We start from the raw sequence: 13513 nt of genomic DNA on the forward strand, positions 1-13513 counted from the left end.
AAGCTGGTGGATCCCTAAATTCTCAAGTTGGTGGATCCAAAGATGTGAATGTGTCTGAAGCTGTAAAAGTCCTTAGACAAAATGTTTAGTCAGTAATCTCTTAGTTATCTTAAGAAGAGCCAGGGATCTTACCTTTAGCCATGTGCCACATGCCATTGCAAAGGAAATTCAGGACCTTATCATTGAGTTTTGGACATCCAAGACTCGCGTTTTCCCAAACAAAAGAGATGTGTGTCGCCACAAGATAGGGACGGGCACATATGTGGAGTATCCTATACATCTCCTTAATGAGCCACATGTATACTTTCATAAAACCATAATTACAACTCTTTATATGTCAATACATATTGCGAACCTTTTTCTTGCATTAGCTCATTGCATATTCCTACTCAAGGTGTCTGCTTGATGAAAATTTAGAGTGCAACAAAGCTCTGGTAACATTGCTTCATAGTGAAAACTCGCTTTAAAGTTAATTTACAGAGCTTTAGAGCATTAACTTTACTGCCTTAAAGCTTTCAGACATTGCTTTGAAGCACTGTCACAAACCTTAAAAGCAGTTACAACCTGCTTCAAAGTGTCTTTCATAGTATAAGACTCTTTGAACAATAAAAGTCCAACAAAGCTATGAAGCATTGCTTTTAGCAGCTTAAGGCTAGTTTCAATCATTTCTAGAGAGCTCTCATGCATTTCTCTTTCCCCTCTAAGCACGTTTCGGAACACTTTTTTAAAACAATGTTGTATGTTTTACAAAGCTTTAAACCAATGTCGAAAAGATTTTAAGGCTATTATAAGGCTTTATAGCATTGTTTTTATGCTTTAAAAGGCTTTAAAGCATTGAGACATGTGTTGATGAAAATTTGGAGGCTTTAAAGCTATATGATTCTCCTCTGAATGGATATGGAAACAGATTTGAATTATGGAGACATAGCTTTAAAGCTTTATGTAAATTTTTTGAAGACACCTTGAAAGCCCTTGACATAGCTTTAGTCCTTTGACATAGATTTCTAAGGTTGTAGGAAATAACTTTAAAGCATTCTGACACCACTTGTTAGCAATGAATTGGTTATACCAAACTTTAAAGCGATGAGAGTTGGATATAGTTGCAGTGCCTTAAAGTAGTTCTACACATCTTTTTACTTTTCCAGAGCTTTAAGGATAGTTGTTAGAGCTTTAAAGCAAATAGAGATTATTTAAATAGATTGCTTGCATTGAGTAGCTAGCACTAATGTCCTTGCAACTATCATCTCTAGATTCATATGTTGACTGAAGTAGAATTGACCACCTTTTTGTTTTGTTCATGGCAATTGTAGCTCTATCAACGATTCCAAGATATGTATCCATCAATTGAAATCTCACTACGAGGTTTCGAGGCCCTAAAGCCATAGTTTATTCATAAGCTGAAGGATAGGTATACCTGTTGTTGCATTGCACACGTTTAGATTATTTTTTTGGAAGAGTCATTTAATCACATGCTTAATGAACAATTTGGCATGCATGGAGCGAGTTGTATATACACTTGCACTCTATGTGTAAGACATGCTTAGTCATATAATTGTAATTCAACTTAGCATGTATACAAGAGTGTGAATGATATTTGGGAATCGGTACTTTGCCCAAAACCAAATCGGTCCACGTTTCATAAATATAAATGTCTCATGGAAAAATGTTCTTCATATGGTGTGCACAAATGGCCTCTTTGTCCCCAAGACATGGCTAAGAATAACTTGTTGCGTCTTTCAAGATATAGAGACATGTACAAATGACAATCAGAAGTTAAAGAAGAGAAAAGATCTGACACATATAAAGACATGGCTAACAATAACTTGTTGCGTCTTTCAAGATATAGAGACATGTACAAATGACAATCAGAAGTTAAAGAAGAGAAAAGATCTGACACATATAAAGATGCAATGTAAGGATATGATTAACCTATTCCAATCTCACATGAGCTTCTTCATCAGACAACTTCATTTACAAGTGGCAAGCTGAGTAGTTTAAGGCATGCATATCGTGATTTCCAGGGGAGGATGTTGTTGTTTCAGTCATAGACTTTGCTAAGAATTATTCATTTAAAGAGCAAAATGAAATACAGTCCATGCATTGGTATTCTAACCAGGTCACTATTTTGGTGCATATATGCTATTACCACAGTAATGAAGATGAGGTGAAGAAGAGCACACATTACTATATCTCAGACGATAAGGTGCATGATACTTTATCTGTGTAACATTGCTTTCTTTTGCATGATGCATGACTGAAAAGTCAAGGTGTTCACTATAAGAGACATTGGGTGTGGTTTGATGGAGCAGCTTCACAGTTCAAAGCAAAGCGACCATTCTACTTTATGGGAAGATTCTTTTGGATGATAGGAATTGAGATGACTTGGAACTTCTTTGTGGATAGATTCTTTGGGTTGACAAGAATTGAGATGACTTGGAACTTGTTTACTTTAGGCCATGGGAAAGGGAAACATGATGGGGCAGGTACTATGGTTAAGAGAGAACCCACTGTAGAGCAGCTCACGTTGAATGGTGCAATTCTAAAATGTGTTGCTGATGTGGTAGTTTTCCTTAGGGCCAGGTTTGGGTTGACAAGAATTGAGATGGCTTGGAACTTCTTTCCTTCATGTTATGGAAAAGGGGAACATAATGGGGTAGGTTTTGTGATAAAGAGAGCACCCACTATAGAGCAGCTCATGTTGAATGGTGCAATTCTGAACTGTGATGTTGATGTGGTAGTTTTCCTTAGGGCCAAGTTTGAAGCTGTTGATTTGAATGAAGTGGATTGGTCAAAACTCGTGTCTTTTGGGAAATGTGTTGTCGATGTGGTAGTTTTCCTTAGGCCCAAGTTTGAAGCTGGTGAATGCAATGGATTGGTCAAAACTCGTGTGTTCTAGGAAATCAAAGTAAGTGAGGTGCAAAGATCACCAAAGTGGGACTGCAAACCTATCCCAAATACACGCTCCCTACATTTTGTGAATGGGTATTCAACTAACTCTTGCTCTTTGAGATGGTCATGTTTTTGTGATTTTTGTATGCAAGGCCAGTTGGAGAAGATGTGTCAATCGACCGCACATGGAGCGTTGGTAGTACTACAGTATAGTCCTAGTGGAGGATAATGATGAGGATGAATAGGTGGAAGATATAGAAGATGAGGGATTTGGATGCTTTGATGGTGCAACATATGCAAGTCATCTCATGATGCTCTATTTGATGCTCTTTGTGTCAGGGACAACTTTGCAGTGAATTGAGGAGACCAATGCCGCCAAAGGCGCAGACTTTTACATTCTAAAATGTGTAGCAAAAAAGGAATTAAGCATGAAGGACAAAAGGATGGGTGGGAAAACCACATCTTGGCCGGCACTTACATAGTGAAGGCATACTGGTATGAGCATGTGCAACATGATAGGTATCAAATGCTTGATGACCATCCCATTACTCTTATGTACTCACATTTGGTGAGGGCCATTAAGAACGACATCTCTTGTAAACTTATGTGCTACCTCCACTACTCGTGACCTCTCATCATTGGCCTTGGTGAATTTGGCCATAAGGCTAACTCAGCTACATGGATAATGGATGTCTCACTCATGGCTGCTTTCAATTCATTACTCTAAAGTAGGAGGCTCTCCATGTCATGCTTGTGAGTGTTGGTGAGTCTCGGCCACAATTAGCTCATGGCTTATAGACTTCATGAGCTCAACATCTAACTTAGCACCCTCTCATTGGCTTCATGAAGTTCTGGGTAGGAGAGGTTATGCTTTTTGATCTCCTCTTGAATGAACTTGTCTTGTGGCATGTGAGCATGTGCTTCTTGGAAGATTCAACCACATGGCCAGAGGGATCTCATTAGTGTTTGCTCCTTGTGGGGAGAGTTGGTCAGAGAGGGACCAATCAATGGCTTTATTGAGGATATGACGGAGGTGGTAATGGAATTGGGTGACAAGTTGTGGCCCTTCGTATGATTTGGGAAGCATTGAGTGAATCCAACTAAAGGGTTTGTTGTTCAACTTCCTCAACTAGGGCTTCATGCATCTCTCCTTAAGGGGATTATTGAGTGAAGGAGGGTTCTCTTCTTGAGTGGATTGTGGAGACACAGCCACTTCTCCTTAATCGTTTTTATTTTTTGGTGGTGGCTCATGTCCAATGGACTTAGTGGGGTCTCAATACTTTGGTTGTTTTGGAGTGTGGCTTCCCTTAAGAAATAATGGGTGAGGTTTTTGATGGGCTAGGAGGTATCTGCAGATTCTATTTATTTGGGGAAAGATTAAGCTTGTTTGTTTTGCTGAAGAGGTAATGCTTATCAAGGTGGTTCATGTCCAGTTTTAAGGAACCGAAGGTGGTGATTCTTTGTCGACTACATGACATCGGACTTTGGTGAGCAACGCTTATTCACCAAATAAAGCAAGGCTCCCCGATGGGGTCGACAAAGAAAACAAAATTTTGTACCTAACAGTACACCATAGCTAAACGCTCTCTCTCCCTATGGGCATTCAAAATCATTGAGTTTAACAGCTAGAAACGATCATATAGGGAAGTCCATATTGTGCTCCCTCGGCTATGCTAACATGCATGTGATAGCAAATGCTTAAGCATCAATATAATGCACATGAAAAATTAGACCCAAGTTGGGGGATCTCAAAATGACTTCTTTACCTTTTTGCATACCCATTGGCATTCACCATTCAAAGATAATTAGTAGCTTAAACAAGGGTGTAGCAAAAAAAAACCTCATATATGGCACACAAGAAGATGAATCTATTGTAGTATCATGCATGCCCCATGAATCTTTGCACCCCTTTGTAATTGATGGGTGGTATAGTATTATAGAACATATTATATAATAGCTTACATGCCCCATGAATCTTTACACCCCCTTGTTGAAGGATGGTGAAAATTCTAAGATTACACGGACCTTGTTCTCATCTATGGAAATGTCATTCTTGTAAATAATGTGTACAAGGATGTCACTATGTTTCACCCAAAATTAACATTTGAATAGGTTTAATGAGACGCATTAGAGTCTACATCTCTACAAAACAAATCTATGCTCCTTCCACATTGAGTGCATGCAAAGGTCAACTATGAATATCTCCACAATCTTCCAAAGGGAATCCTTGAAGATTGTACACATCAAGCATTGGAAAGTGGTAGTGAGGGCATTAGTCAGGCCGAATGGCATAACATGATAAGCATAGGTTCTCAACATGATAAGCATAGGTTCTCCACTCCATAGCAAATGTTATCTTGCATTGATCTATTAGATCAATTGTCACTGTGTTGTAGCCTAAAAAGCCGTCCAAGAAGTTATAAGCCTCTACTCAAGTGACTCTCTCAACATGTGGTTAGTGCAAGGATATTGATCACGAACTATAGTGGCATTAACGTTTTCAAGGTTAATGCACTAAGGTTTTCATTCTTCTTGGGAACGACGGTAACAAACTACCACTTGGTGTGTTCAATCTTGTAGATTAATGAGCTTATATAGCTCTTCTTTGACCATTTGTCCATACTTGATATTCATGAGAGAGGCTCACTATTTTGATGGTGTGTTCAATCTTGTAGATTAATGAGCTTATATAGCTCTTCTTTGACCATTTGTCCATACTTGGTATTCATGAGGTAGGCTCACTATTTTGATGGTTTTTACCTTCAATGAGAGAAATGGTGAGTTTCATTACTTTTAAAGAAATTCCCTTCATGTCAATGTACTTCTACGTGAGAACATATTGAAATTCCCTTCATGTCAATGTACTTCTAACCAAAAACATCTTGAAATTATTTGAGTAAGGCTATCAAATTTCCTTCTTGCTCAAGGTTGAGATCTTTTTGGTAATGAAACCTAGCTAAGGTTCTTCACTAGGGCTAGTCATCATCGTAAGAGACATGAGACTCTCCACTCAAGCTTTTTTGAGCCTTCTTGCCACCATTGTGTACCTGAGTACTTGACTCAGATCTTCTTCTTAAGGCTTTGCGAGCTCTGTACCTTTTCCTTGACTTTGTTGCGGGTGACTCAACAGAGCTTGTAGGTGGATTTCCCATTGTCTAGTGTAGGTCTCATGTGAATCCATGGCCTCAACATAACGAAGCCAAGGAGGTTTTGGGATTGGGGGAGGGACGATTGGAGGTGCGCCAACGGAGACCCATTACACGCCTTGGCACCGCTCACAAAATCCTTGCCAAAGCCATGAGCAAACGCCTCCAACCATTCCTCCAAGGCGATTGATGGCACGCACACAACTTTCATTCAAGATAGGAGCATTGGGAGGCAACAAGATCAGCCAGGTTTCACCATGATGACTTGATGGTGCTCCTGCTAAGGCATGTCTACATGGGGAGGAACATAATTCTTAAACTTCCTATGTGCTTTTCTCTGTATTGGCTAAGTGCTTGTTTGTGTGGAGTTATCATTTCTAGATGAGTCACTAAAGTCACTAGCTAGCTCCCAAAAGAGATGCTACATTAACCCGAATGTAGAAGGACGTTAGCTCCATCCCGTGTAGTCTTGCAAACTTGTTCCAAGCTTTTGTGGAAGAGTATCCATGGTTGCCAAGATATGAATCATATCCTCAAAGTCATTAAGCTATGGAAGAGACTCATAGTCTTAGTTCTCATCTTACCTATCCAATAACTTGTTGCAGCATTCATTACTTATATTGGTTGAAGCATTTTGGACAATTGTATATGGACTTGTTGGAATGCCTCGACCCATGGGATGAGTATTTCATGTTTTCAAGTCTATCTTCAAGCATTGGTTACCCTTGCATATATAAATGTGATTGGTTTCCTAATCGTGAACCAACCTTGGACCTCTCATGCAAGGCCTTCCAAGAATCATGATGTTCGACTCTTACGTGTAAATCATGATTTGGCCATGCTCCCATCGTCAAGTGTCTACAAGAGGTGAGCTTTCAAGGCCACTTCATGTACACATAGTAACACTTTTGGTCTCATAGACCCTTTGGTCTCTTGTAGAAGTTAGTAGAACTCTCTCTCTCTCTCTCTCTCTCTCTCTCCTACAGCCACCTTTCTGCTCTACAGATGCTTCTACAAGCTACCTCCATTCTTGATAGCCTTGATGGTCCCCTCCCCTACCAAGAGGGTTAGCTCCATAGACTATATGATGATAGTCCCATTATTTTGTATCATATGGCTCAGATTTGATATTCTCAACTCATAGCTCTCGTCTTTGTTTTCTTTTGTACCATGATGAGATCACATGGACACTATTGTCACTTTTGGTCTCATATGACCCATGGGGTCTTTTGAAGACATTTAATATAACTTTCTTTCCTTCTCTTTCTTACACTTGAGGACAATGAACTATAACACTCCAACACAAACGGATGGATAGCCTTCTCTCTTTCTCTTGTTGTAACTGGTGTTGAAACTCCAAGTTGGGGAACAAGGCAAGGGAGGGTGGAAACTAGCATAGGGAAGGTGGTTAGGGGGACACGACATTACAAGTGGAAAGTGTGTGGCATGGCTGCCATGTGTAAATTGCCACTAAGGCGCTTCACACTACTAGGAGCCTTAACACGTTAATTCATGCTCCCTACGCAACATGTAAAGTGCTCCCCAAGGCCCCTTACTCTAGGAGCCTTAGGTGCTAAATAATAAGGCCCATAATATTGGGAAAAATATGCACCCATAATAATAGTTTTGGTGGATATGCATGACACAAGTCTAGGTGAATATGAAGAGATGTAGATACTCCCTTGTAGCTTGGATATGCTCGAGACAAAGTTTGAGGAGGACAAATGAATTCCATGCACGATTCTCTTGTTCAATAACTATTCGACTATACATTTGTTTAATCTTGTTTTCATCATACCATGATATATAGAAATCTGGGGGCATGTTTTCATGATACTTCTGTACTGGAAATTTGCTGGTCTATCACAAACTTGTACTGCATGTACTCAGTGTATTTTTTACCCAATGTGCTGGTGGAGGTGTTGGTGTTGGCTTTGTGGTACTTTCCATTGTCAGTAGGTGTATATTCAATCGATTTGATAGTTGAGTGCTCCAAGATCCATGCTTCCCTGTTACATAATATGCACCCATGATCGAGTTTTGGGTGAATATAAATAGGTGTAATTCATTTTTATGCTCCATGATTTTCCTGGCCCTCTTTTTTGAAACTTTGCACGACTTAAGCACAAAGGTGCAAAATACCAACTGAGAGCAAACTTTGCATGTGCATTGCACGAGTAAGAGTGACTTCTTACAACACAATACTGTACAGTACTCATTGCAACATAGACAGCTTCTAAGCAAATAAATGCAAAAAGACAACATTGTGGGACGAATCTTTAAGCTCAGCCACCTAGGCATGCTTTGCCTTCCATGGGCCATCCAAACATAAATTATGAGAGCCAATCAGACCTGAAGTGGTCTTCCCTTATTTGAATGCCTATTTTGAAGGCCTCCTCGCCCAATGATGGATCATGGAGAAGAGACCACCACTTCACACATGATGTCATTACAATACCGGAGACAAAAAAAAGGAACATGCAGCAAGATCACCACTTCACATTGTGTTGATCATAACCTCTCTCAACAGCTGCCTGGGAACTGCAAATACCACAGACAAACACAATGCCATATAAGATCGACCTTGTACTTGTTGAATCGTCGTTCCTTAACTTTACCATTATCATCCACATTGCCAAGCAACAGTCAAGAAACAAGTACTTGCCAGGGCGCCCAATAAAAAGTGAGAACTGTTCAATGGCTTGTCTTATGAACATCTCCACACCACTCACAACAACAGCCCCAGCTTCTTCTGCTTCTTTCAAGAGTCTTGTGACTTTGGGTGTGTAAACGGCATCAAAAACTAGGCTGTAAGCCCTCAATGCATCCTGCAAACACACAGCATCTTATTACCACTCAACCAACCTCCCAAAAACATGGATTTTTGTATTAACACTAAAACCCATCCACACCCAAGCAACCCATACAGCATAGTTCAATAGCCAATTAATAATAATGGTGTCCTTGTGCTGAATAAAGGCAATTTTAAAATTTAAAGGGTGTTATACCTTGGGATAATAGCTGGGGTTAAATAGTAATCTTATGTGGGGAAGGTAGGGGGGAGACAACATGGGTGTGACCAAGTGGAGCATGAGAGAGCCAACCCCATATCAATGGAGGATAGAAGGCGGCTGATGATAACGGGATAGACAGGCACTTTTAAAAAAAATCATCACCAAAGGAGTCACACACAAAAGTCAGGAGTCCATACGTTTTATGAGATATGCTGTTCTTCATGTTACCAGTGGGATAGATAGTACATACAGACCTTTAATATGGGCGTCTCTGCAGTATTAGGGTACATGCCAATTGGAGTGGTATTAGCTAACACCATTCCCGTGACCGGTCGGAAGTTATTCAGTTGCTCTAATGACAGTGCCATTCCATCCACCGCTTGAGCAAGTAGGTTTCCTCTCTCTTCAGATACAGCAAGGCCCAACTTAGAGACAAAGCAGTCAACCTTGAAAAAAAAAATTTTAAATATTCTTCCTAAACAACACCCTATTAAAAATAGATGCAGAATTTGTTGAAAGGAAATAAACTTCTTACCATAATTTCTACTTGCAATGAAAACTCTAGCACCCCTTTGTTTAGCCCCATATGCAAGGGCTTTGCTTGCCCCCCCAGCTCCAATCACCACAAAATGTTTGCCAAAAAGTGGTGACTTACTACCTTCACTTCGCTCCCCTCCTGTCAAATCATACCCACCAAATGGTTCAGAGTCCAGATGCAATCAAAAGGAATGTGCCACTAATTATCTTGTGAAGCGAAGAATGGGTTTTCCTCAAGAATACGTCTACCTTCTAACAAAGAGTTCAAAGAGTCTACCCTCCTCAAGGGCTCACATTTTATCATTTATGATGGATACAAGGTGAGGACTTTTTTGGGTACTTGGGTGAAAATTGCAAGCCCTTTTCTTGTGCTTCTTTTTTGGTGTGTGGACCGATTGTTTGGTGTGTGTGTGTGTAGTGAGTGGGTTGGGGGAGGGGGGGGAGAGAGAGAGAGAGAGAGATCAGCATTCAAAGTGACTGGTGTTACAGGGCTTTGTAGAGAGTCATTGTCCAATTCCTCCACAAAGAGAGGTTGAGCATCATCGATCCAACGGTACATAGTAGAGCTTTGTTGGGCAAGCTTACTGTCCATAGCCTCCAGCCTTGAAGAGAGCCGTGGAAGGATTTTCTTCTTGCCCACATATTGGCCATCACCTCCACTTGTGGTGAACCTTGGCCCTCCGGCACCAACAAATAAATCTTCTCCGCTGCCCCTATCCACAAACTTAGTACCTTATTCGAGGACAAGATTGTAACTATCCTCTTCCACACCAAGGTGCCATCCAAGAGTCACAACACCGTTGCCTTTCGGATTGCCCAAAGGCACGGTAGGTTAGGTGGAGGATCCTCCAATTGTTCACTTGCGAGCCTCATTACGTGGGGCATGATTGCTTGAATAGTAGTTAGGAAACGCGTTTCCTACAGGGAAGGAACTTGGAAACGTTTCCGAAATGTTTCCTTGTAGGAAACACGTTATTTTCAAGCAAATTTTTTGACTTTTTTTTTTGCCCCAATCTAACGTCGAAATCTGTGCAACTCTTTTGATAAAGTTTTTTATGTAGAGTCATGTATGGTTTTTATTTGTGGCATGGAATGATGGATGATTGTATCATGGAGGACCATGGTCTATGAATCATGATCATTTGACATTGATGATGGATGATTATATGGTTTTTGTTATTTGTGATTCAAAGACTGTAGGCTTCAAATTGATGTTTCCATGTATTCTATGCATTTAGTGTTATTTTTACATATTTTATACAATATATATTTGAATTTTTGTACATGCAAAAACCTGTAGGTAGGAAACTTTGGGATTTTACGAAACCCGTTTGAAACGTGTTTGAAACTTTTAGTAAACCCGTTTCAAACAACCCCCGAACTACTATGATTGCTTGGACAAGGGAGGTGGATAAGGCTCTACTCTATGAGGATGGCATAGATGTCGCCCTCTAGCTCACTCACATTCAGATTTCACCCATCCTTGTCTCTTCGGTCCCAGTCCACCAAAGGTTTCCTCCTCCTTACATTCTTTGGTTTTCAAACCTCACATGAGTATCCACTGTATGCTGATAGTGCCTGTGCTATGTACCAACTTTTGATTGTTTGACCTGACCTCCAACTAATTTTGGAATTACCACCTTTAACTCAATTTGGAATGCATCTCTGAGGTGGTAACTCCATCTCCAAGTTGCAATAAGTGCAAGGCTAACTGGCCATGAACTTTCAAAGAGATTAACTCAGCTTGAGCAATTGGATGAAACAAGGCTACAAGCAACCTATGGGCTTTATGTTGAGAAGCTTCGCAAAAAGAGATGTTTTGATAACCACTTCAAAATTTTAGAGTTCACACACTCTTGCACACAGACTTAAAACATCGGATGATATTGACTCCTATGTCAATGGGAGTTGGTACTCTTCCAAGTAACATTTTAATTAGGGGATTCTTTAGCAAGAAAGTCTATCTTATCATCAACAACCAATCAAGAGAAATTGTGTTTGATATATTGAATCAAAGAATGAATCATAATTAATCACACAAGACAACCATCCTTTCTACGATTTGCGCACCCATGGATTTATCAAATCAAATTATAGATTTCATTTCATATGATAATGATAATCATGAATTCTTCCTTTACCATCATTAATCAGAGATTTGAATGTAATCTTCAAGACATTGAATGGACTCCATTGATTTCTCCATTCAAATCCTTCAATTCTTCTAGATTGGGCTTAAAATTGGCATGGAATTGGCTTCGATATCCATATTTTCGGCTTCTTGATAAGAGAAGAACTCAAAGCAAAGGTACTAATGCATTCCTCTCACTCAATCACGACCAAGAATGACCAAAACTCATGGAGTTACCCATCCTATAACCTCCTTTTCTTGTGACGGGGTGTCCCATGACTACTTGTGACTTTTCATACCACTCATATTGAGTCTTCATCAAAACCTTAGGCTTATGGGTAAATTAATGATCCTTGTGTCATTGGTCAAGGAAATTGTCCATCCAAGTGTGTGCACTGTGGAATTATTTCAAGGCCTATGGGAGTGGACAAAATACATGTGTGTGTGTGTGTGTGTGTGGAGAGAGAGAGAGAGAGAGAGAGAGAGAGAGAGAGAGACGTTTGTGCAAAGGGGTATGCTGTCTCAGGAACCCTAAAATCTCCTCTTTCTGATTGGAAGCTGCGTTGCTGGTTATTGTCACTTTGCTGGACTGTGTTTGTGTCTGCTGAGCATACATAGGGCTGGTTGTGGAGTGGTTAGCATATCTATATATGAGCTCACAAATCAGCCAGGGCAGGCAACCAGGGCGGGCAGCAGCTGGATCAGTCCCCCCGCACAGCTGTTGGCACTGAAGCTGTTGGTTGTACAGCAGGACCCTATGCGCAGGATGGATAGATGCTTTACTGCTGTCCGTACAACAAGTAAGTGAAAGGGCATGGTTGCAACAGGACGGCTGAGAGAGAGAAGGGGTGCACATGCAGTCAGCCAAAAAGCAGGGAAAAAGCTGGTGCAGTATGTTAACTGAGACTCACGTTTTTAGCGCTAGAAATAAAGCAAAGTCTTGTTTTTTTTTTTTTTGACAAAGCATGGAAAGCTGGGGGTTAATTATACCTAGGCGCCTCTTTTAAAGAAAGCACCCTAATGTTCTAAGTGAAAAGCACACAGTGTGTGTGTTTTTTTTACTAAAAAACAAGGTTTGGGGTGTTTGACCCATACTATCTTACTCTGGGCATGATGAAAGACTCTGGAGATGGTCTGTTGCATGGATTCACAACACGGTTTCCATCTCTCGTGCGTGGAGCTGGGGGGGGGGGGGGGGGGGGGGGGGTACTTTCTTGTCTTTTCTCTACTTTCTGAAATTCAGAATCAGTAATTAGTTTCTTGCAGCACCATATGCTTTATCTTCTTCACCTCACCTATGGAGCCCGAACTTCGCTTTGATGACAATCTATCGGACCATGAGGAGCACCCTCAACCTGATCAGAAACCTGTTGACTATGAGCGGGAAGAGGTAGAAGGGATAAGCATTTAAATCAACCCATATACTTTTAAAATCATCATTATTTTGAGCTCCCCACTCCTGTTGCGTGCTTGCGCACCTTCATCACCTTGAGCCCCCAGCTCTTTTCTGCACAGCTACCCCGCACCCCGCACAACAACCCGCCCCCCCCCCCCCCCCCCCCCCCCCCCCCCCGGGGTACTATCAGATTGAGTTTGCCTCGTCAGCGGTGTCAGATTAAGTCATGCAGCTGAGCCTTGTTGCACTACGTACGGCCTAGGCCTTCTTTGCACGATGGCAGCACGGCTTCGACCCCGCGTCCGACCCACTGGCTGGCGTGTCGGGCTTCCTAGTGACAGTCTGCTTCCCAGGCCTTAGGAAGGAATACCTTCCTCTTCTCCCGGTGATCGATGGAGCC

General features: G+C 41.1%; 1 protein-coding gene across 2 annotated transcripts in view; it reads right to left on the bottom strand.

Moving 5' to 3' along the window:
• Nucleotides 1–8181: 8181 nt before the first annotated feature.
• LOC147640002 (bifunctional 3-dehydroquinate dehydratase/shikimate dehydrogenase, chloroplastic-like) overlaps nucleotides 8182–13513 on the bottom strand; it is a 56547-nt gene continuing 51215 nt past the window's right edge. For both annotated transcript variants that reach the window (XM_086776179.1, XM_086776170.1), the window contains 4 exons: nucleotides 9585–9725; nucleotides 9304–9452; nucleotides 8701–8863; nucleotides 8182–8576 (listed from right to left, as the gene is read on the bottom strand). In XM_086776179.1, coding sequence (XP_086632305.1) covers nucleotides 8533–8576; nucleotides 8701–8863; nucleotides 9304–9452; nucleotides 9585–9725 — 497 coding nt within the window. In that variant the 3' untranslated portion in view covers nucleotides 8182–8532. The remainder of the gene's footprint in view (nucleotides 8577–8700; nucleotides 8864–9303; nucleotides 9453–9584; nucleotides 9726–13513) is intronic.

The sequence above is a fragment of the Cibotium barometz genome, chromosome 3 (assembly GCF_041138505.1).
Source record: "Cibotium barometz isolate CiBa-2024 chromosome 3, ASM4113850v1, whole genome shotgun sequence".
Classification (NCBI taxonomy): domain Eukaryota; kingdom Viridiplantae; phylum Streptophyta; class Polypodiopsida; order Cyatheales; family Cibotiaceae; genus Cibotium; species Cibotium barometz.